A 24512-nucleotide genomic window follows, 5' to 3' on the forward strand; every position below is an offset into this window, starting at 1 on the left:
TGCATTGTAAATTTTGGTCAATGACATGAGACAAAGTATATGTGAACTGCTGTATGAAAAGTGAATTTACTCTCTAAATCTTCACCCAAATCCTAATTAAAAAAAAAAAAAAAAGAACTGGTTGTAGTTAGAGGTACAATGCTCAGAACATCCACTGATGGCCTGGATGATGACTGAGCAATGAAGAGCTGTCTATGTATCTTGTTTAGAGAGCTGGCCTTCATCTTATTTCCACAAACACCGCTACTATGTGAGGACCAGACAGATAAATATCAGTAGAAGATGACTAAGTTGCTACTACATAAGGGGAAGTCTTTTAATTTATAGTATAATTAGTTATGCCATGTTGCTCCTTAAACATTTGAATCATGAATTATAAGACCAGATGTATGAATCCAGAGTGTTCTAAATAGGAAAGCAATGTTCATTCTATATTCATTCCTCAGAAACATTTTTGTTATAAGCTAGCTCTTGGGCAAACATGGAAATAGCTACTTAAAATATGGTTAAATGTAAGGATTTAATAATTCATCAGTATTTTCTTTCTTCTCTTTCCAAACCAATATACACACATATACACCGCTGTGTAGCTGCTGACAAACCAGGGCACTTACCATGATACGGGCCACTGAAATAGCGCAGACTATCTAAGGCTACCATCCTCCCAAGCTTCCATAGATATGATTTTGAACCAAGATGGTAGCCTTGGTTTTACATCAGTTATGATCAGCAATCCTAGCTAGCATCAGACCCTTGATGACAAGGTTCCCTGAAGGGGAGAATTACCTTAGGTCCAGAGGCGAACCCTGTGTCGGTGATTATTTAGTTCCCAGTGATCATCTTAGAAAGTTCTAAGGCTGCCCATAAACAAGAGGCAGAGGGATTTCATTACCTGGAAGCACTTGTTTACAGTGGAGGCATAGTGAAAGGAGTAGTCAACTCAATTTAAGGAATGTAGGTGGTTCATTGCTATTTTGCACCAGGGAACATCTCCATCTAAATCCCAGGACGTGTAAATTATTCCTAGGTTACATTCCTAAAAACTGAGTCAAAGCATATCAGCATTTAAATTTTGGCTGCACCCATTTACAATCCCACCAATAATGGCTGAGAGATTTTGTTGCCCCATCTTTGCTAACATTGTATATTATCAGCCTTTCAATCTTTGACAAATCCAACTGGTCTGTAAACGTTTTCTGTAAAGGGCCAGATAGTAAGTATTTCAGGCTGTGTGGGCCACACTGTCTCAACTCTGCCCTTATTCAGTGAAAGTAGCCATAGATAATATGTAAAGATTATGCTGCTGTGTTCTGACACCTCTGTTTACGGACCTTGAAATCTGAAGTTCATATTTTTACGTGTCAGAAAATAGTAACCTAATTCTGATTTTGCTTTAACTAATTAAAAATATTAAAAGCATTTTTAGCTCATCAGCTGTACAAAAAGAGCCAGTAGGCTGGCTTTGGTCAATCATCCATGGTTTGCAATGCCTGATCTAAACCAAAAATATATTTTTTTAAATTATTTTGTTTTTTCTTACAGGTTTTGGGGCCTCTTTAAATAGTAAGTTATGGCTCAACAATAGACAAGCCTATGAGGTGAACAATATCACTAGGGAAGTACCATTCCTTAGATCAACCAGAGATCAAAAGAGCAACGTTTGCCCAGGGATAAAATTCAGAAGGCAGGAAGAGATAGGAAAGAAGGACAAATGGAAAGGGTATAAACACAGGGATTACATCATTGTGGGGATTGCAGTCAATGTCATGAAGCAAAATGTGTAAGAAGTGTTGAATGGAAAACCAATTTGCTCTGTAAACTTTCTCCCAAATCACAATTTTAAAAATAATAATAAGCAGTAGAAAGCTGGCTTTTTCTTTTGGGGAAATAAAAAAAAAAGTACTATTTGATGTTACATATATTGCAAATATTTACTTCTGGTTTATTATTTATTAAGGACCTCTGGTGGCATAGTGTCTAAGAAGTTTGACAGCTAACCAAAAGGTTGGAGGTTCAAACCCACCAGCCACTTTGCAGAAGGAAGACTGGGCAATCTACTTCCGTAAAGTTTTACCGCCTTGGAAACCCAAAAGGAGTCACTATGAGTCAGAATCGACTTGATGGCAGTGAGTTTGGTTATTTTTTTGGTTAATTATTTGTCTTTTGATTTTGTTTATGACATTTTGTCATGCAGAAATTAAAATTTTTTATGGGATCAAATTTACCACATTTTTTCTTTATAGCTTTGAGATTTTGTGCCTTGTTTAGGAAAGCATTTCACATTTCAAGATTTATAAAACAAAATTTTATTTTCTCTCAAAATTATTTTAGGTTTCTGTTTTTAATACTTTAGAATTTATTTTTGTATGATGGGCAAATTAGGGGTCTGAAAGAATATTTAAAAATGGCCATTATCCCAACATTGTTTTGAAATGGTACTTTTATTTGGGACTTACTCTGTTTTCTAGTTTCTTTCATGGACCTATTTGTCTTCTCTTAAGGGCAGCCCAGAAGGTGGAAGACAGAAGGTGATGAGCCAGGCATGGGGGTGCTTGCAGGCAGCCTCTTAAGGGAGGCCCGGATGGTGGAAGGTGGTGAGCTGGGCATGGGGTGCTTGGAGGCACACTCTAAAGGAGGCCTGGAGGATGGAGAGCCAGGTGTGGGGTGTTTTGGAGGCAGGCTATAAGGGAGGCCCAGAAAGTGGAGAGCTCAGCATGAGGTTTAGAGTAGCTTTAAGGGAGGCCAGGAATTGAGCACAGCAGTTTGGAACAACTAAGGAAGACGAACTTGTCTGTCAGTTTGTCATCCTGTGATGGCTTGCAGTTGGCTATGAGGCTGGAGGCTATGCCACCAGTGTTGCATATGCCAGCAGGGTCACTCATGGCAGACAGGTTTCAGCGGAGCTTCCAGACTAAGTAAGACAGACTCAGAAGAAGGAAGAGGCCATCCACTTCTCAAAGATTTGGCCAATGAAAACCTTATGAATAGCAGTGAAATATTGTCTGATATATTACTGGAACACTTTATGAATAGCCCTGTGATAGTTGGAGCTGTGTGTCAAGTTGGCTGGACCACAATTCTGTGTAGTTTAAGCAGTTGTGATGTGGGTTATTCCCATGATGGGATTGGATGTATATGTTTTGAGCAGCCAATCCATTGAAAAGGAGTTTCCCTAGGGATGTGGCCTGCTTCCAATATACTTATGGACATCCTGGGAAAAGAGACACTCTTCTGTGGATTGAGATTCTGTTATGCTGCCTATAGCTGTCCATGAGTGAACAATCCACCATTCGGCCTAGAGATCTTGGATTTGTCATTCGTTGGAGCCAACAGCCGGTATACTGCCTGCCAACCTTGAGCTCATCAGCCCCTGCAGCTGCATGAGTCGGGAAGAGCCTCCAGCTTGACGTTTGATCCAAGAACTTAGGGCTTGCCAGCTTCTATAAGTGTGTGAGCCATTTTCCTAAGATAAATTTCTCTTTCTCTATATGTATATATAAGCTTTACTGGTTTTGCTTCTCTAGAGAACCCAGCCTAACACAAGCCCTGAAACATTGTCTGATATAGTGCCAGAAGAAGAGCCCCTCAGGTCAGAAAGCACTCAAAATATGACTGGGAAAGAGCTGCCTCCTCAGAGTAGAGCCAACTTTAATGACATGGATGGAGTAAAGCTTTCGGGACCTCCAATTGCTCATGTGGCATGACTCAAAATGAGAAGAAACAGCTGGAAATATCCATTAATAATCAGAACATGGAATGTATGAAGTATAAATCCAGGAAAGTTGGAAGTTGTCAAAAATGAAGTGAAATGCATAAAGATCGATATCCTAGGCATTAGTGAGCTGAAATGGACTGGCTTTGGCCATTATGAATCAGACAACCACATGATCAACCATTCCAGGAATGACAAATTGAAAAAGAAAGGCATGGCATTCATCATCACAAAGAATGTTTCAAGCTCTGTCCTGAAGTACAATGCTGTCAGTGATAGGATAATATATGCCTACAAGGAAGACCAGTTAATACTATTATTTTTCAAATTTACACATCAACCACCAAAGCCAAAGATGAAGAAATTGAAGATTTGTACCAACTTTTGCAGTCTGAAATTGACTGAACATGAAATCAGGATGTGTTGATTATCACTGGTATTGGAATGCAAAAGTTGGAAACAAAGAAAAATCACCAGTAGTTAGAAAATATGGCCTTGGTGATAGAAATAATGCTGGACAATGCATGATAAGATTTTGCAAGACCAATGACTTATTCATTCCAAATACCTTTTTTCAGCAACACACACAGTGGCTATACACGTGGACATCACCATGTAGAGTCCACAGGAATCAGATAGACTACATCTATTGCAAGAGACAATGGGAAAGCTCAGTTCTTCAGCCAAAACAAGGCCAAGGAGGTGATTGTGGAACAGACCATCAGTTGCTCATATGCAAGTTCAAGTTCAAGTTGAAGACAATTTTTAAAAGTACACAGGAGCCAAAATATTATCTTGATTATATCCCTCCTGAATTTAGAGACCATTTAAAGAATAGATTTAATGCACTGAACACCAGTGACAGAAAACCAGAGAAATTGTGGGATGACATCAAGAACATCAAACATGAAGAAAGCAAGAGGTCATTAAAAAGACAGGAAAGGAAGAGGAGACCAAAATGAATGTCAGAAGAGACTCTGAAACTTGCCTGTGAACAGAGAATAGCTAAAGGAAATGGAAGAAATGATAAGCTAAAAGAGCTGAACAGAAAATTTCAATGAGTAGCACAAGAAGACAAAGCCAATTATTATAATGAAATGTGCAAAGACCTGGAGTTAGAAAACCAAAAGGGAAGAACACAGTCAGTATTTCTCAAGCTGAGAGAACTGAAAAAAAAAATTTAAGCCTCAAGTTGAGATATTGAAAGATTTTATGGGCAAAATATTGAATGATGTAGGAAACATCAAAAGAAGATGGAGGGAATACACAATTGAGCTTGATATCCCCTGCAACTATAGCGCCGAGCCCACATGTCCAACTACTCGCTCCCTCTGGGTAGCTGGCTGTAGCCAAGAAGTGACCACAACCTTGTCCCTTGTCATCTCTACTATATACCTGAGAATTCTTACAGAGCATACAAATACACTTGTAGAAACATTGTCTGCCAACCCTATACATGGTCTTGGGCACACTCTTGTCTCACTGACATACCTAATAGTTCAGCCTGTCCACCCATCTATCCACCCATATACCCATGTTAGCCTTCACTGACAACGCAGTACTGTATGGACAAAAAGATTCATCTTTGTTGTCTGTACATATAGACAACATACACCCATACACCTCTTTATGTCTTCCTCTTCCTCATTGTCACTGTGTTCAAATGACTGTTTTTTTTAAAAAAGTATTAATATTCTATTTGTAGATAAGAATCTGCAATGGTAAGTAAAAGAAAAGTAAAGAAATCTCTGTTCACCAAAAGTGAATACAGATACCAATCACAGGGGTCTTGGCAGTGACAATCACTCAAGATGTGTATGGCAGGTAGAAGGGGGCTTTTCACCCCCTTTCGGATGAGATCTGACACACCCTCTAGGAGCCTCCCATGGCAGGCCTCCCATCTGTGGCTTTCTTCAGGGTCCATGGCTGGTGAATTGGCACATTGATTCTGTAGCCCTTCACATTAGCCCAGAGTGCATATCTATGCCCTTCCCTGTCCTGTCTCTGTTGCTGGGAATAGAGAATCACGTTTGGGAGGTCCTATCTCTTTGATCTATATGGTACTGCTGGGTCCACATCACTGTTAGGTTTCAACACCACTCTGGGCCCATATGCTTCATATCCTAAAGAACACTGTTACTTGTTTTCACTTAGTGATGGCTTCTCCTAGCTTTCCAGTCATGTGATGGATCTTTTCTTATTCATGCATTCTTCTCTAATTTCACTGAAATTTGGAAGAAGAGGAGAGATAAATCCCTATGTTCAACCATACTTCTTAAATTGGGGGAGCAATATCATTTATTTATTTATTTATATTGCTGTCTTTTTTTTTTTTTTTTTCCAATTTTTATCATGATTTATGTGAAAGTTTACACAGCAAATTCACTTGCCATACAGCAGCTCACACTCACTTTGTCTTATGACATTGACTACAATTTCCCAAAGTGCAACAGCTCCCCTCTCACTTCCTCCCCGTTGTTAACTCTTCCCTGTGTCCTTCCGTCCCATGCACTCCTGCCCCCTGAGCTATGTCCCTGTGCATACACAGTCCTTCCATTCTCCCATGATTGATCTCTCCAAGGGCAATATCATTTTAAGAAAAGTAATTCTGTGGTGTAGAAGCCGCGTTTGTAGAGAATGAGACCAGAGTCAGGGCTTTTAGGCAGAAGGCCATTGTACAGTCTAGGTGAGGGGTAATGATGACCTATATGAAGACTGTGGTAGTTAAGGTTTTGTGTCAACTTGGCTAGGCCTGGTTTTGAGTGGCCGGGAAACTGATGTGGTTATTCCCCATGGTGAGATCGGTAATCAATTCCATGGTGGAATCTACTGGGCCAGCTGAGGAGCTCCCTTTGCGATGTGGTCTGCTTCCAGTATGTAAGAAGCAGCTTTGAGGAAAGTCTCAAGCTTTTGGCATACTTGAATCCTGCATGTAGCCAAGTTGTCATCCAGCAGCCTGCCATATTTATGTGCCAATCTTGGGACTCTTAATGGACTTGGATCAATGGCCTGCTGTATGGTTTGGTAATATTGGGACTGTGCCTTTTTACTTGTTGACCTTGGGTTTGATAGCCTCAGCAGCCAGCAGCTGCCTGAGTGAAAAAAGCCTCCAGCTTCAGTGGGCTGGGAGTAAGAGGCAAAGCTGAAGCCCAAGGTTGAGGGGCTTTCACCCAGCCCCTAGAGCCTGGCACTTTGAACTCAGACTCCTAGCCTCCAAAACTGCAAAAGAATAAACTACTGTTTAAAGTCACCTATTTGTGGTATTTTCTATTAGAGCAGCATGAAGTAACCAAAACAAAGATAGTGGTAGTGAAAACAGAGGAAAGGGTACCTCTCAGAGACACTTAAGTATAGAACTGACTGATTAATTAGATGTGGATAAATGCTCTGGCCATTTTATAGTTATTTCTTGTGTTGTTGTTGTTGTTATGTGCCGTCGAGTTGGACCTGACTCATAGTGACCCCTCCTTGGGTTTCCAAGGGGCGGTATCAGTACGGAAGTAGATTGCCCAACCTTCCTTCCGAGGAGTGGATGGTGGGTTTGAATCACCAGCCTTCTGGTTAGCAGTCAAGTGCCTTAGGCACTGTGTGCTACCAGAGCTCCTTCAAAGCAAAATAAAAGAGATTTTTAAAACACCCAGCATAAAATAATGTCAACTTAGATCAAATATACTTTCCCTATCACAAATTAAATTGGTTGTATTATTAGTGACTTAGTTTCATATCTTCATTGAAAGTCTCGTATATGTCATTTTCATGTAATCTAATCATTTAGATTGTAGTAATTTATAAAAAGCAACGTAATTTCCTTTAATTAAAGTTTCCTATCTTCTTAAAATTCTTTATAAAAATTCAAAAAAAAGTATTGCTGGATACCAAGATACTGCTTGCTCTGTGGAAAACATTTCCTAGCCTTCAGTCTGCCCAGGTAAGTTTACTATAGCAAAGTAAATAACACAGGGACTCTTCACTTCTAGGTTAGCATAAATTATTACAGATCTGAGACAAACAGCCATTTGTAAGATTTGTCCAAAGACATCTTATCCTCAATGATAGGCCCTCAGAGTATAAATATAAAGTTTAAAATGTAAAGAAAACACACTAGTGAATCATATTTATTTTAATATCTATTCAATTTCTCAGCAACACTAAAGAATATCTCAGCTTTGAAACATCAAAACTGTACAAATACACATATACATAAAGAGTAAGTATGTGGCACATTACCATCAGAATAAATTACTCTTTAGATTTTAACATTTTTCAACAAGGTGAGTAGAAACTTCTGTAACAAAAATACCATGTTATTATTACTTAATAATGTGCCTTTGGATAATGCTCACAAGATGACACCCACTCCATTAACATTTGTTACAAAGTCATACAATATCATAGAATACATAAAAATATCAGCAGTTGATAACATTATTCTTCTTTAAAAAGAATATACAGTATTAATGTCCAGTCCATAAAATGGCAGGTTTAAAAGTAGTCCTAAATTCAAAATGTCTATTTTAAATACTAATCTGGAAATAAAACTAAGGGGAAAAAAATGTTCTAAGTGAAATCACTGCTATTGCAACTGAACACATCTCTTCAGAGCTAATGTCAAGGTCAGGGCAGAGTCAGTGATCTGCAGCAGCAAGAGTTTGTTTTGGGGACCAGCTCACACACTTCATCTTTGTATGTGATAGGAACACAGAAGTATTTTGAAAGTCTGATGAGCAAACGTCTTACACAGTTTCGAGAACTTTCTTAATGACATGAAGATGAGAGAAGCTTTCCTTGGTTAATTATGAAGTCATCAAGCCACTGGATTTTATAGTCACCAGGAGTTAATAGTTGTATTGGTCCAAGTCATGCAATAGACTCTTTCTTCACTAAAATCAGATGGCATAATTTGGATATTCTCTGTGCTAAAGAAAAGTTTATTTCTAAAAAAGACATCTTGCTCAAGATTGGAATGACCTTTGCTTTCATGAATCAAAGTAGAAACACAAACGAGAAATTAAAATCTTTCTGCCATTGCCAAAGTGGTAGAGGCTTAGCCAAACAGGAATCAAAACTGACAGCCCACAGAGGTCTACCTAGTTGCTATGGGAAAAAAAAAAAAAAAAAAGACAAAACAAAACTTTGGAGGCCAATTACTGCAAAACAATGAAATATAAAGTAACTCAGGCAAATATACAACAAATGAACACTAAAACACTCTGAACACTTAGTTTCTGGAAGCATTTTTTTAAAAGCTTATCTTTACTATCTATTAATTTGTAGATCAAATACTTGATACTTTGGCAAATAGTTTATTCAATACTTTATAAAGTCCTACCCATATATCAGCATGTGGGCAATGATGCTAAGAAAATGCATTTCAATGCTAGATAAGAAAGAAAATAGGAGATGATTTTTGCTCTTTAAAGTACCCACTGTGGCATATTTCTTCCAGAGCTCAGTAGAAATAGACATCTGTAAACATTTCCCAGGGTTAGTGCCTTGTATACACTGTGGGGCAATGCTTTGGGCTCCACACTAGAGCCCTCCTACCGATGGCCTCCGTACTTGGCCATCCAATCTGTCCTTCCATGCACAGAGTGGACTGGTTGCGCACGGGTCACAAAGTTTAGATTTTTTGCCGTAGGATTATAGGTAGGTCCTGAAAACTGCCCCCGACCAGTTTTCGTGTTCCAAGTATATTCTGAAAGAAACCAAATCAGGAATTAGAATTTTGTTCATTTGATGATCAAATTCAAAATTAAGTAATTAATCCTGTCATTTTGTGGGGGATATTTTGAATTTATGTTAAAAAGATTAACCCTGGCCTTTGAGGGTTTTTTATTTTTATTATGTTGACACCAATTAGAATTTTCAGTAGGTTAAGAATCAACACATCTGGTTTATAGGTCTGATTGCTGACCTTTCTGATCTGAGTTCACTTAAAACCACTTAGAGATAAAATACAACCAATGACCAAGGAGAAGCCCTTGGCTCAGATTCAGTGGGCAACACCCACAATGAACTCCTGAAATCACACCAGGGTGAAATCTAAATGGTATTCAAAATTCACAGTAGCACTACAGAAAATCTATTTGTAATTGTGAATCTCATAAAGTTCTGGCTTCAAGGTGCTACAAAGTGAGGTTCTATGATAGATTCTTTTTTTTTAAAAATGAAGACTTAGTCAAGAAACTTAAATTCTTATTGGGAAAATTATGTATGAAAAAAAAACCCTTTAAACACAAAGATGTACATTCCTAGGATCACAAATCTTTCACCACAAAATTGTTTTATTCATCCATTTAGCTAACTAAAATTTTGTTGAATTTTTAAAATTTGCTAACCATTTGTTTTTATTTGAACAATTTATAAGTTAAAATTGTTTAAACATCTCAAATGACAAAATAGTAAATCATTTTACAGAGAAGCTGAATGTCTTCTATAGTCCCTCCCTCACCCCCTTCTTCAATTCACATTGAGAACTAGATATCATAGGCATTCTGTCTGAGGAGGGATACTTGATCTTTCCACTTGGGATGTAAATATCTTTTCACACTGTGTAGTTTCCATCATTCTTGGATTAAACTCTAAATGTCAGTCTTGTATATTTAACCCTGACTATACCATATTTCTTTGCATAGTTTCCCATTTGTTTCCTTCTTATACTTTTACTGCAACAGTGGGAGTACAGGAGGAAATTATGAGGGCATGTGGGTCCTGATGTATTGCTAACCTTAATTTAAAGCCAACAAAGATTAAGGAGGAACCGTGCTAGGGCAGTAGTAGGAGCCACAGGCTGTCACTGTCTAATGCTCTAGTGCTCTGTGATTTGGTCATGGCAAAGTGATTCAACAGATTATTACATCCCACTCTTCTTGGGCTTGATATCCTCAAAGTTAAAGCCACTAAAAAGCTACACAACAAAGGCAGGGAAGCTACGTCTAGAAGGGTCCATAAAATGCACTACATTTTCCAGGAACAGCCCCTTAGTCATAGCTCATTGGAATACAAACAAGCATTATCAGTCTGTTAAATTAGCCAGCTTACACATCAGGTCCAGGGACCCTGGGCATAGGAGAGTGTGTGCAGGGAGTAGGGGTGGAGGGGGTGGGGAGAAAGAGGCAATGGGCCCTGAGACTCAGACGGGGAAAGGGAGAGGGACTAAGCTAATGCAAGAGGCTACTGGCATGGAGAAGCGAGGGACCTGGGGAGTAATAGAAGCTTTCTCCAGGTAGCCTAGGTTGAGTCCTAAATGCATTTAAAGGGCACTGTCGAGGCCAGTATTTTCAAAAACTTCTTAAAAGGGAATCACTTTGCCAAGAGCTTAGAAGGTGGTTGTTGTTGTTGTTTGCCGTCGAGTCGGCCCCGACTCATAGCGACCCCTCCTTGGGTTTCCGAGGCAGTATCACTACGGAAGTAGAAGGTGGTAGTGTTAACATTTAGGATCCTTTCCCAGCAAGAATGTGATTTTAGGACTCAAACCCTCTTGGTGAAGAACCTAATAGCTAGCAAAGAAGACCAGATCTTGTGGCTGGGCCAACAAGGCCTTGGTCTTCAATCCAACCAAATCTGACCATCTCATGCCCCATACCACTGCGAAGTGCAGTGCAGCCAGACTGGCACCTCTGTTCTGGCTGGACCTCTGTTCTAAAAACTGCCTTTGTCCCATCAGGGGCATTTAACAGCTTACACAAAATGTTTACCAAAGAAAAGGAGTTTGCCTCTAGTTACAGATTTAATCAGTGCCACCAAGACACTTAGCAAGATATATAACCTCTATAACATGGAGATCACAATAGCCTTATAGAACAGAATCCTTGGGAGAACTGAAGGAATTAAAGTATGGGGAATACTTAGAACAGGCCCCATGCTTCTGAAGGGCGGTTATGTCTGAAGGGGTCCCACCTCTAAGTTATTTTGAAAGCAGAGGATAAGGAGGTATTAGGAAGTTTGGGATGAGACACCGTATAGGGAGGGAAAAAGACAAAAATAATTTAACTTTGCTTCCCAAAAGAAGAGGGTAAGGAAAAAGAACAGAGAGGGAGACTGTGCAAGGGAAAAATAGTTGAGTAAATATGATAATGACCTGGTTTTATTTTCTTGTGGGAAACTGTCACACAAGTGGGAGGACTGGAAGGCCCATCTCTTACAGAACAGTATTCCTAAGGATTTGCATTTACCACTTGAGAGTGATTAATATTTACTTCTTTTTTTTTTTTTACCTTTCCTCTACCACCATCTGTAGAAAAAGCTGAATAGCAGAGTAATGAAGAGATGACATATCACGAGAAAGCATGTAGTCAAAAAAATGAAAACGGGAATATGCACAGAATATTCTGACAGAATAATTAATGCATATGAGCCTTCAACATCTTACAGAAATACTTTTTAAAGTAGCTATTCTCAATTTGTAAGAGCAGGTACCCAGATAAAATAACTTGAAACCTTATGATTTTCTGCTTTTACATTAAACACTGCTAGTAAGTCACAGCGAATGGCTCATTGTAAGCTTGGCTTAAAACATCTGAGGCTTTATAACAATCATTGCTGTATATAAAATGTTTAATATGTTTGGTTTTGGCAGAGAGATAATGCAGCAATTCTTTTCCTGGGGTAACCAAGTACTGTTAATTCAAGCAGTCATACTGTGGTGAATCTTTGTGTGGTACACGCAGTAAATATGTTCAGCTGTTGACCAAAAGTTGGAGGTTTGAGTCCATCCAGAGGTACCTTGGAAGAAAGGCCTGGAGATCTACTTCTGAAAAATCAGCCCCCAAAACCCTCTGGAGCACAGTTTTACTCTGACACACATGGGGTTGCCAAGAGTCAGAGCTGACTTGACAGCAGCTGGTGCTGCTTGCTGTGTAAGAGATAACAGCATTACAGAATTCCAGTGTCTGGTTACATTTTTATCTCCAACTGGGTGAATTTTGTTGTTGTTGTTATGTGCCGTCAAATCGGACCTGACTCATAGTGACCCCTCCTTGAGTTTCTGAAGCAGTATCACTATGGAAGTAGATTGCCCAACCTTCCTTCCGAGGAGTGGCTGGTGGGTTTGAACCGCCAGCCTTCTGGTTAGTAGTTAAGTGCCTTAGGCACTACGCTACCGGAGCTTCCTGGGTGAACTTTAATGACTGGCAATTCTAACCAGGGGTTTTAATATAAGATCCTGATTAGGATTGGCTGTGAGAGTACTTTCAGAGTAAATGTTTTGAAGGATCTTACTGAACTTCTGATTATCTGCCTTAATGCTTACTTTAGGCACTTTACTAAGAATATCTGTGAGATTAAAGTGATTTAAGGAATGTTGTTGTTGTTGTTGTGTGCCATCGAGTCGGACCCGACTCATAGCGACCCCTCCTTGGGTTTCCGAGGCAGTATCACTACGGAAATAGATTGCCCCATCTTCCTTCCAAGGAGTGGCTGGTGGGTTTGAACCGCCAGCCTTCTGGTTAGCAGTCAAGTGCCTTAGCCACTATGCTACCAGAGCTCCCATGAGCCTTTAAGGAATGCTCCTAGTCAAATACAGTCAGCTCAAGCAGAAAATCATCACCTTCAATGTCAAGAGCACAGCCTTGAACGTGGCCATCATTTGCCATGTCACTGGTGAGCAGCCTGTCTAAACTAGTAATAATATTGGAGGGTGGAAGAATAAACCCTTTCACCATCTAATGTGCAAAGTAAAAGCCATGGTGTGAAAGTTCTGCCACAGCTTATTTCCATGCTTTAAATTGGAATTGTAGAAAAGCCACATGTAAATTTATAAATAAGTGGAGTATCAAAATTTACTAAGCTTTCACTCTGGGCCAAGTGCTGGGCAGAAAGTTGTGAAAATGCATCATCTCTCTAGGTAGTACAATACTCTCGGGAATTGGCCAAACCAAGTTTCTATCCCCACTCTGCCATTTACCAGCTGCATGACCTTAAGTAAATTGTTGTTGTTGTTAGGTGCCACTGAGTTGAATCCAACTCATAGTGATCCCATGTCACAGATCCAAACTGCCCCACTGGGTTGTTGTGGCTATTATCTTTACAGGAGCAGATTGCCAGGTCTTTGTCTCACAGTGCTGCTGAGCAGGTTTAAACCACTAACCCTATGGTTAACAGTCAAGTGCTTAACCATTGTGTCACCAGGGCATCGTTAAGTAATACTTAACATCAATCTTCTTCTCTGTAAAAGAGACATCTGCCTCACCAGACTGTTGTGAGGATTAAATGGAATAATCCCTGTGGAGCCCTTTACACAGTGGCTGGCAGAGAGGAAGCTTTTAGTTTACTAAAAGGGGCTACTCTTCTTACATTACACTCTCACACCATAACTTTGGAAGAAAAATGGGCATTTTGCCAAAAACAATTAGAACTGTACTAACGAAGTGAGATTAATTTCAAAGTCTTCACTTGGGAAAAGCAATTGTGTGAACTTAAAAAAAAAAAAAGGAAATAGCTCCTTTCTAATCAGAAATCTCAAAAACTGTATCTAAAGTTGTTCTTACCTGAAGCTGCTGCACCAAGAGGTGCTAAATGGATTCTTTGGCCGGCTGACCCAACTTCTTTTTTGAGAAAAGAAGGAATATATCCTGACTGATTGTAAGGAGCATAACTTCCAAGATTTCCTAGTGATGTATCATAAAGTTTCATAATCAGAAGATGGGTATTATACAGTACCTACAACTTCTAAATACTATTTTTTCCTGAGCATCTACTATATTCCAGGCACTGGACTATGCTTTTTACAGATATTCTTACTCAGTCCATATAACAACCCTCTTATGCATATTATTCATATCATATGGCTCTCAGATGTTAAGTAACTTGCCTAAGGCCTTAGTGAGTAAGTGATCCAGTTAGACTCTGAGCCCAAGGCCAAATTCAACCCTGAACACATCGGACACTGTTATGACTCCCATTCTTAACATGAGGGTCTATTTCCTACCAAGAAGTCCACTCTCCTGAAGCCCTCTCTGTGCCTTTCTTCATTTTGTAAAATTATAACAGTAAGTGCATCTATTCTCATAGGATTGTTGTAGGGACTGAATGAAATATACATACATGCAAAGCACATAGCATAGACTCTGGTAATTAATAAGTGTCAGCTGTCATTATCATCATAATCACTATTGAATGATTAATCAGAGAGCAGCTTGGGGATGAGTTGGAAGGAAATCTAAAGTCAGGAGACCAGTCAGAAGGTCACTGCGATGGAGGAAATAAGAGGAATGGGTGTACAGGATGGGAGTGGTAAAGGAAAGGTGAACCAAGAACCTCTAAGTTTCTTGCTATTATGGATTAAATTGTGTCCCCCTAAAATATGTTTTGGAATCCTAACCTCTATCCCCATGGATCCAACGTAACTGAATGCAATGTAATCACTTTCCATAATTCAATCAGTTGTTGAAGTCATACTAATACAGGGTGGTCCTAAACCTAATCACTTTTGAGTTATAAAAAGATCAGCATAGACAGAGATGCGCATGCAGACAGAGATGGAAGAAAGATGCTGTCTGATGACAACAGAGGCAGACATATCCACAAGCCCAGGAACTGTAGGGATTGTCAACTACTGGAAGCTGAAATAGATAAAGAAGGACCTCTCCCTAGAGCCACACTCTGAATTCAGACTTCTAGCTTCCTGAACTGTGAGAAAATAAATTTCTATTCTGTAAACCCACTTGTGGTATTTCTATTACAGCAGCAATAGGAAATTAAGACACTTACTTGAGTGACTGGTATATTATCTTTAAAAAGTGCCTAGGAGGCAAAGTCAGGCAAGGGGAAAGGCCCAGTGCCTGTGGGATATTCAAATTGTAGAATCTATTAGGCAGGCTGGGGATCTGTAATTATCAAGATAGGGTGAGCACAGAGCTAAGGGCATGGAGAAGCCAACTTGGAGGGAGTCACAGAATGTTCAAAGACCCAGAATAGAACCCCAAGGAACACCAGCTTTAAAGGTGAGCAAAGAACATGCCCTTGTGAAGGAGGGGAAATGGAGAGGTAGAAGCTAGGAAGAGCAGGGTATAAAGATTCAAGAGAATATAGAGTGTAAAGAAAGGAGGAATGCCAAGTGAGGAGAGAGATCTGATGGGAAGGGGATGAGTACTGCTTATTGGAGGTAGTCATCAGGATAATGTTAAGACCTGGTGGAAGCTACTCAGTGGAATGAGAAGCAAACAAGAGGTGACAAGAGGAAGTAAATTAGGTGAATAAGCATAACTTCTTTTTCAAGGAGCCTTGTTATACAGGAGAGGAGATGAGCTGTTAATTAGATTAAAGGGGAAGCTGGGCTCTGATCTCCATGGTGGTTTAAAAAAACAGTTCATCTGGCAGCTACTGCTGAGCTGCTCTGACAGTGTTTTCTGCTCACTGGCTGCTGTGCTCTGTATCCCTAGAGTCTATCACGGTGCTATGCAGAGTGGATGCTCTTGAATCAACAAATGCCAAACCAACCACACTAATATTTATCAGAACCTAAAGGATGCTGATACTACAGCTGCTAACAGCAGTAAAGGATTTCTTATAAATACATGTTATCTCCCTCTACTGTCTTTAACATTACTGAATTTTGCATCAGCACAGCTGCCGAATGTGTCCTTTTTCACCTCAGCTATTCACTCTAAATCATGAATCAGTCCTTTTCTTCAAAAATCTTTTGAAAGAAAGTTCAAGGCAGTAATCACATTCTCTAGCAGCTTCAGAACACCTCTCTTGTGCTCATCCATGTCAACAGAGCAAATACTGCATGATTACTGTGTGGGAAAATCCTAGGTATGGTGATACAATGTTACCTTATCAATTGCCACTGATTCAATTCTGACTGTTGTTGTTATGTGCAGTGGAGTCAGACCCGACTCATAGCAACCCCTCCTTGGGTTTCCAAGGCTGTATCACTACAGAAGTAGATTGCCCCATCTTCTTTCCAAGGAGTGGCTGGTGGGTTTGAACCGCCATCCAGCCTTCTGGTTAGCAGTCAAGTGCCTTAGGCACTAAGCTACCAGAGCTCCCCAATTCTGACTAGGGAGGTATTATTTCTTCCATTTTGTAGATGGGGAAACTGACTTCTTGTTGTTCTTGTTAGGTGCCGCCGAGTCGTCTCCAACTCATAGCAACCTTACATACAGCAGAATGAAACACCGCCCGGTCCTGTGCCAGCCCCATGATCCTGACTATAAAACCTGAGCCCATCGTTGGAGTCACTGTGTCCATCTCATTGAGGGCCTTCCCCTTTTTCGTTGACCCTCCACTTTGCCAAACATGATATCCTTCTCCAGAGAACGGTCCCTTCTGACAACATGACCAAAGTATATGCGACTAAGTCTGGCCATTCTTGCTTCCAAGGAGCATTCCGGCTGCACTTCCTCCAGGACAGATCTGTTAGTTCTTTTGGCAGTCCATGGTGCTTTCAGCATTCTTTGCCAGCACCACAACTCAAAAGCATCAACTCTTCTTCGCTCTTCCTTATTCATTGTCCAGCTCTCACATGTATATGAAGCTATTGAAAATATCATGGTTTGTGTCAGGCGCACCTTAGTCCTCAAGGAGACATCTTTGCTCCATCTTCTTGAAACACTTGAAAGAGGTCCTTTGCAGCCGACTTCCTCAGTGCTATACGTCGCCTGATGTCCTGACTGCTGCTTCCACTGGCATCAATTGTAGAACCAAACAATGTGAAGTCTTTGACAACTTCCATCTTTTCTCCATTTATCATGATGCTGCTTATAGGTCCAGTTGTGAAGATTTTTTTCTTTATATTGAGATGTAATCCATACTGTAGACTGCATTCTATAATCTTCATCAGTAAGTGCTTCAAGTCATCCTCACATTCAGCAGGCAGAGTTGTGTCATAAGCATATCATTGGTTGTTAATGATTCTTCCTCCCATCTTGATGCCACGTTCTTCTTCATATAAGAATATGAGGTGTCTGATGTCCTGACTGCTGCTTCCATTGGCATCTGTTATAGAACCAAGCAATATGAAGTCTTTGACAACTTCAATCTTTTCTCAATTTATCGTGATGCTGCTTATTGGTCCAGTTGTGAGGATTTTTGTTTTCTTTATATTGAGGTATAATCCGTACTGCAGACTATAGTCTTCAATCTTCATCAGTAAGTATTTCAAATGATCTTCACTTTCAGCAAGCAAAATTGTGTCATCTATGTATTGCAGGTTGTTAATGAGTCTTCCTCCAATGCTGATGCCATGCTCTTCTTCATATAATCCAGCTTCTTGGATTATTTGCTCAGCATACAGATTGAGTAAGCATGATGAAATGATACAACCCTGAGGCACACTGTTCTTGATTTTAAACCATGCAGTATCCCCTTGATTAGTTCAAATGACAGCCTCCTAGTCTATCTATAGGTTCCTCATGAGTACAATTAAGTGCTCTGGAATTCCCATTCTTCTCAAGAGTATCCATAATTTGTTATGATCCACACAATCAAATGCTTTTGCATAGTTAATAAAACAGTAAACATCTTTCTGGCATTCTTTGCTTTCAGCCAAAATCCATCTGACATCAGCAATGATATCCCTTGTTCCACATACTCTTCTTAATCCAGCTTGCATTTCTGGAAGTTCTCTGTCAATATATTGCTGCAACCCTTTCTGAATTATCTTCAGTAAGATTTTATTTGATGGGACATTAATAATATTGTTCAATAATTTCCACATTCTGTGGGATTATCTCTCTTTGGAATGTGTACAACTATGGATCTCTTCCAATCATTTGGCTAAGGAGATGTCTTCCAAATCTCATGGCATAGCCAAGTGAATGCCTCCAGCAGGGTATCCGTTTGTTGAAATATCTCAATGGGTATTCTGTCAGTTCCTAGAGCCTTGTTTTTCGCCAGTTCCTTAAGTGCAGCTTCGACTTCTTCCTTCAATACCATTGGTTCTTGATCATATGCCACCTCCTGAAATGGATGAACATTGACCAATTCGTTTTGACACAGTGACTCTATGTATTCCTTCCATTTTCTTTTGATGTTTCCTGCATCATTCAATATATTGCCCATAGAATCTTTGAATATTGCAATTCAAGGTTTAAATTTTTTCTTCAGTTCTTTCTGCTTAAGAAATACCAAGTATGTTCTTCCCTTTTGGTTTTTTAACTCCATTTCATTATAATAACTGGTTTGTCTTCTCAAGCTCCTCTTTGAAATCTTCTGTTCAGCTCTTCTATCTTGTCATTTCTTCCATTTGCTTTAGCTACTCTCCATTCAAAGGCAAGTTTCAGAGTTTCTTCTGACATCCATTTTGGTCTTCTCTTCCTTTCCTGTCTTTTTAATGACTTTTTGCTTTCTTCATGGATGATGTTATTGATGTCATCCCACAATTCCTCTGGTTTTCTGTCACTGGTGTTCAATGCATCAAATCTATTCTTTAGATGGTCTCTAAATTCAGGAGGGATATAATCAAGGTAATAATTTAGCTCTCTTGGACTTATTTTAATTGTCTTCAACTTGAAATTGAAGTTGCATATGAGCAACTGATGGTCTGTTCCACAATCAGCTCCTAGCCTTGTTTTGGTTAAAGATATTGAGCTCTTCCATCTCCTCTTGCCACAGATGTAGTCAGTTTGACTCCTGTGTACTCCATCTGGTGAAGCCCATGTGTATAGGTGCTGTTTGTGCTGTTGAAAAAAGGTATTTGCAATGAATACGTCAATGGTCTTCCAAAATTTTATCATGCGATCTCCAGCGGCATTTCTATCTCCAAGGCCATGTTTTCCAACTACCGGTGATTCTTCTTTGTTCCCAACTTTTGCATTCCACTCACCAGTAATAATCAGCACATCTTGATTGAATGTTCAGTCAATTTCAGACTGCAGAAGTTGGTAAAAATCTTCAATTTCCTCATCTTTGGCTTTAGTGGTTGGTACATATGAATAATAGTAGTATGAACTGGTTTTCCTTGCAGGCATGTGGATATTACCCCATCACTGACAGATCTTGAAATATCTCTGTGATGATGAATGACACACCATTCCTCTTCAATCTGTCATTCCTAGTATAGTCGATCATATGGTTGTCTGATTCAAAATGGCCAAAACCACAGCTCACTAATGCCTAGGATATTGATCTTTATATGTTCCACTTCATTTCTGACAACTTCCAATTGTCCTAGATTCATACTTCGTACATTCCATGTTCCAATTGTTAATGAGTGTTTGCAGCTGTTTCTTCTCTTGTTGAGTCGTGCCATATCAGCAAATGGAGGTCCCAAAAGCTTTACTCCATCCATACGTATCATTAAAGTTGGCTCTACTAGGCAACTCTTTCCCAGTCGTATTGAGTGCCTTCTGACCTGAGGGGCTCATCTTCCAGCACTGTATCGGACAATGTTTCAGGGCTATTCATTTTCCAGTAATATATCAGAGAGTGTTTCACTGCTATTGATAAGGATCTCATTGGCCAATTCTTTGAGAATTGGGTGGCTTCTTCCTTCTTCTGAGTCTGTCCTAGTCTGGAATAGCCACTGAAACCTATCCACCAGGAGTGACGCTGTTGGCATTTGCAACACTGGTGGCATAGCTTTCAGCCTCATAGCAACATGTAAGCTACCACAGGACGACAAACTGACAGACAAGTTCGTTCCCTTAGTTGTTCCAAACTGCTCTGCTCACTTCCTAGTCTCCCTTAAAGCTGCTCCAAACCCTGTTCCCGGCACCCCTTCTGGGCCTCCCCATAAAGCCACCTCCAAAAGCTCCTGGTGCCTGGCTCGCCTTCCTGACTGACTTAGGAAACTGATTTAGAGAGCCTAAAACCTTGTCCAAAATAAGAAGGCAAGTGTGTGTGAGAATTGGATTATGCCAGTCTCTAAAAGCCATGCATTTAGCAATTATATGATGCTTCTTCCTATTAGAGAAAGAGAGCATAAAGACAAAAAGTGGATGGACAATTAGGTCTACTTAAATTATTTTGGCTCTGCTTATTACCTGTGAGATGCAAATTTTTAGGGGGGAGCCAGTGGTTAGCACTGTTTAAATCAGGGACACTGAGCCCCTAGGATGCACCATCTCTATTAATCTGGCTAATATCTTCTAATGATTAACATTTAAGAAATGATTTTCTGAACTCTTTAAAAAAATATTCTAGGAATATAAAGAAGAAAAAAAAATAAACAATGCTGTAGAGTTGATTCTGACTCATAGTGACCCTATAGGACAGAGTAGAACAGCCTCCTAAGGTTTCCAAGGCTCTATTCTTTATGAAAGGAGCTCTGGTGGCACAGTGCCTAAGGTATTTGACTGCTAACTAGAAGGTTGGCAGTTCAAACCCACCAGTCACTCTTCTGAAGGAAGATGGAGCAATCTACTTCATTAAAGATTTACTGCTTTAAAAACCCAACAAGGGCCACTATGAGTTGGAATTGACTTGAGGGCATTGAGTTTGGTTTGGTTTTGGTTTATTCTTTATGGAAGCAGATTGCCACATCTTTCTCCCACAGAATGGCTGGTGGGTGTGAATTGCTGACCTTTGTGTTAGCAGCCAAGGGCTTAAACACTGCACCACCAGGTTCCTATTCTAGGAAAAATGATTATATAATTAGAAAACATTCTTTTAATTTTATTTTCATCAGAATTATTTGCTTAGATTCCATAATTTGCCATAACTAATTTAAGAAGCCAAACACAGAGATGAGATTTTTGAGAGGGAATTAGTTCCAGCATCCCTACCACTACCCAAAGAGGTTCTTGACAGCATTTGGAATACTTGTGTTTCTCCCAGGCCTGTTCTGACTTCTAAAATCAAGTGACCTTCATCATCATGGAGGCCTTTCATGACAGGCTTAGGGGGAAAATGTAGAGAAGGAAAACTGGACAAGATATGCAAATAACAAATTGTATAACACTCAGAAATTACCTTGTGAGTCCTCTAATTTGTCAGGAAAACTTTCATTACATGATAGTTTTTCAATTGGTTTAATTATGCTTTCTTCTAAAGAGAAGGCAGATAGAAGGAAAGAGTGAATAATAAGGAGAATGTTTTAGCAAATGCAAAGGAAAAATGGATTAGATGATTCATGGAAAGATACAGAAAGACCACTTAAAATGAGCAATGTTCCCGCATGTCTGTCACAACTTTAACTTGATGCCAACTGTATATTTCTCCTGATACTCAAAGCTGTAGTGCTATAATTTCAGATTATTTGGATAATCAGTTCAGAGTGAAAATTATTTTTAAATAACTAAGTAAAAATAAGCAAGTTACTATATATGCTGCAGTGCAGGACATCTCAGCACTGTTAAGTGGATATGGCTGAGTTTTTCCTTTTTCTTCTCCTAATAGCTGAGTCTTGAAAACATAAAAAGTCTAAAGTGGGTTGATGTCACATCAGAATACCTCAGTATACTACTTACTTGGTACAATAGTGATCTTTTAACTTTTTTGATACAATAGTACCTACATTTTTTTTTTAAGAAAAAGAATTCTGTTCTTCTTACAGACTTTTAAGTTATACCCAAAGTTTTTCAGCATAAATTTAGCAGCTGCAAACGAGGTAATGTCTGGCATATTGTAATTACTGGCATTTAAAAATAAAACTATTACATTTTTTCTTTAAACATTACCAATGGAATCCAAATACCATAGTGATTTTATGCTCATCAATATTGATTTTAAAAGAGTACATGAACAAATTCCTTTTTAACAGTCAGAAACTTCACATTAATCCTTTTTTTACTCCTTAAAACTGAATTTTCATTCATACCTCCCCAAACTTTATCAAAATATATTTTTGGGCTAGAAAGTTTTTTAATTGATCCCCCAACATGTACAAATTAAAATTATTTTTAAAATTTTCTTGTAACAATGTTAAAATACTGTTTTCTGGATATAGTTATAATAATTCTCTGTATATAACTAATCAAACAAGGAAAATATTATAAATTACAGTTATTAAATGTGAAAAGTAAGTTGTTTTTTGAAACATCTCTTATGAGGACAGGACTATTTTTCAAGTAATTCATGTATCCATAAATGAATATACAAACTCTGGTAGCATAGTGGCTAAGACACTTGCCTGCTAACCAGACAGCTGGCGGTTCAAACCCACCAGCCACTCCTCGGAAGGAAGGTTGGGCAATCCTACTTCTGTAGTGATACTGCCTCGGAAACCCAAGGAGGGGTCGCTATGAGTCGGGTTTGACTCGACGGCACATAACAACAACAACAACAACATTGCTAGAAATTTAGCTTAGTGCTTACATTCAACATCAATTCTACTTTTTTTATTCCTTCTTCCTTCCTTCCTCCTGTTTTAAAGTATTTCTCATCTTTATAGATGGAAGCATTAAGAAACTTTGTCAACATAGATAAAAAGTTAGGAATGAAAGGTGTTTTATTACAGCATTGTCACTAAATTCTTTGAACTCCTTTTAAGGTATAGGCTAAAAATCAGATAGTAACTTACCATAAAAAATGATTTTAAATTATCTGTAAGCTAACAACTCACAAAGACCCTAAAGGGGTCGAAATTGACCTGATGGCATGGGTTTAGTTTTTGGTCAGGTAACAACTCAATCAGGTCTTCTTTCAAGTTTTTGTATACTAAGAACTGGAAAACACCTGACCTGAAAATGGATTGGTTCCCCAGTCTTCAGAGTTATTTACTTTCTCAACGCTGACATCAGTATATCAAATTGTTTTTTGATTAGCGACTCAGATAGTTTTACCCCTGGCGAAACAGGAAGTACACCTTAATCTGCAGTGCAAAGTAGTCTTGTTTTCTGTAAAGTGGGAGGATGACCGCTCTGAATAGAGATACCTTTCTCAGGCAGGTCAGGTTTAGGAAAGAATCCACGTAGAAGTGAGGATCTGGCAAATGATTCCCTTAAAACTATCTGTGCTCAAGTACTAGTTGGAAAATCTTTGTGTACTGCAGGGGTACACATATCCCAGATAGAAGAAGGCAGCTGCAATATATTTAAAAGTAAATATCTGTAACAGAAAAAAATGTAAATTTATATTTGAAATATATTCTTGCTTTACCTGCATTACTTCTTTTGAAAGCAAATTCTGCCCCAATGGGTGCCAACGACTTAGGAAATAACAGATTACTCCAAGGGTATGAGTTCCCGTCTTTTCTACTGGCTTTCAAGGACACATTCTTAGGATTTATACCTTAGGAGAACAAAATCATTTCAAAGATGAGCTTGTGATCATGTACTTCAAGGAGAAATATATAATACATTCAAACAGAGCCTAGAAATAATTTGGGAAAGAGAATGGAAATAAATTTAAGTTAAAATGTAGCAAATACTTGCTTTTTGATGGACCATAGCATGATGTAGGAGCTCTGGTAGCATAGTGCCTAAGGCACTTGACTGCTAACCAGAAGGCTGGCGGTTCAAACCCACCAGCCACTCCTCGAAAGGAAGGTTGGGCAATCTACTTCCGTGGTGATACTGCCTCGGAAACCCAAGGAGGGGTCGCTATAAGTCATGGCTGACTCGACAGCACATAACAACATGATGTACTTTATAAACATTAGATGCTTTCTATATGCTAAGTAATAATAAACATTTGACACTCTTGTTAAACGTTTTGTAAAAATTGAGGTGACACACAATTTTTCTTCAAAACAATGGCTTTCCACGTCATTTACTATGTGCTAGACTCTGGAGGAGCACTTACTGTAGTGGGGGCAACTGACAGGGGACCAAGAACTCAAGAGAGCCTCAGAAGTACACAGTGGACATACAAAGACAGATCTTTAAGGATGATATGTATCTTAGACATCGTCAAGTCTAAAAGAGAAGGTATTGGAATTGCACTTAAGAGCATGGTTTAAATTCTTTATGATTAT

General features: G+C 39.2%; 1 protein-coding gene across 1 annotated transcript in view; it reads right to left on the reverse strand.

The window, feature by feature from the left end:
- Nucleotides 1-9252: 9252 nt before the first annotated feature.
- The window catches only part of MAK (male germ cell associated kinase), a 97761-nt gene continuing 82501 nt past the window's right edge, over nucleotides 9253-24512 (reverse strand). The window contains exons 11-14 of the mRNA XM_007951715.1: nucleotides 23696-23827; nucleotides 21569-21643; nucleotides 14200-14319; nucleotides 9253-9407 (exon numbers count right to left, since the gene is read on the reverse strand). Of these exons, the coding sequence (XP_007949906.1) occupies nucleotides 9253-9407; nucleotides 14200-14319; nucleotides 21569-21643; nucleotides 23696-23827 (482 nt within the window). The remainder of the gene's footprint in view (nucleotides 9408-14199; nucleotides 14320-21568; nucleotides 21644-23695; nucleotides 23828-24512) is intronic.

Source organism: Orycteropus afer, unplaced genomic scaffold (assembly GCF_000298275.1).
Source record: "Orycteropus afer afer isolate SDZICR_OR568_19922 unplaced genomic scaffold, OryAfe1.0 scaffold00012, whole genome shotgun sequence".
Taxonomy (NCBI): domain Eukaryota; kingdom Metazoa; phylum Chordata; class Mammalia; order Tubulidentata; family Orycteropodidae; genus Orycteropus; species Orycteropus afer.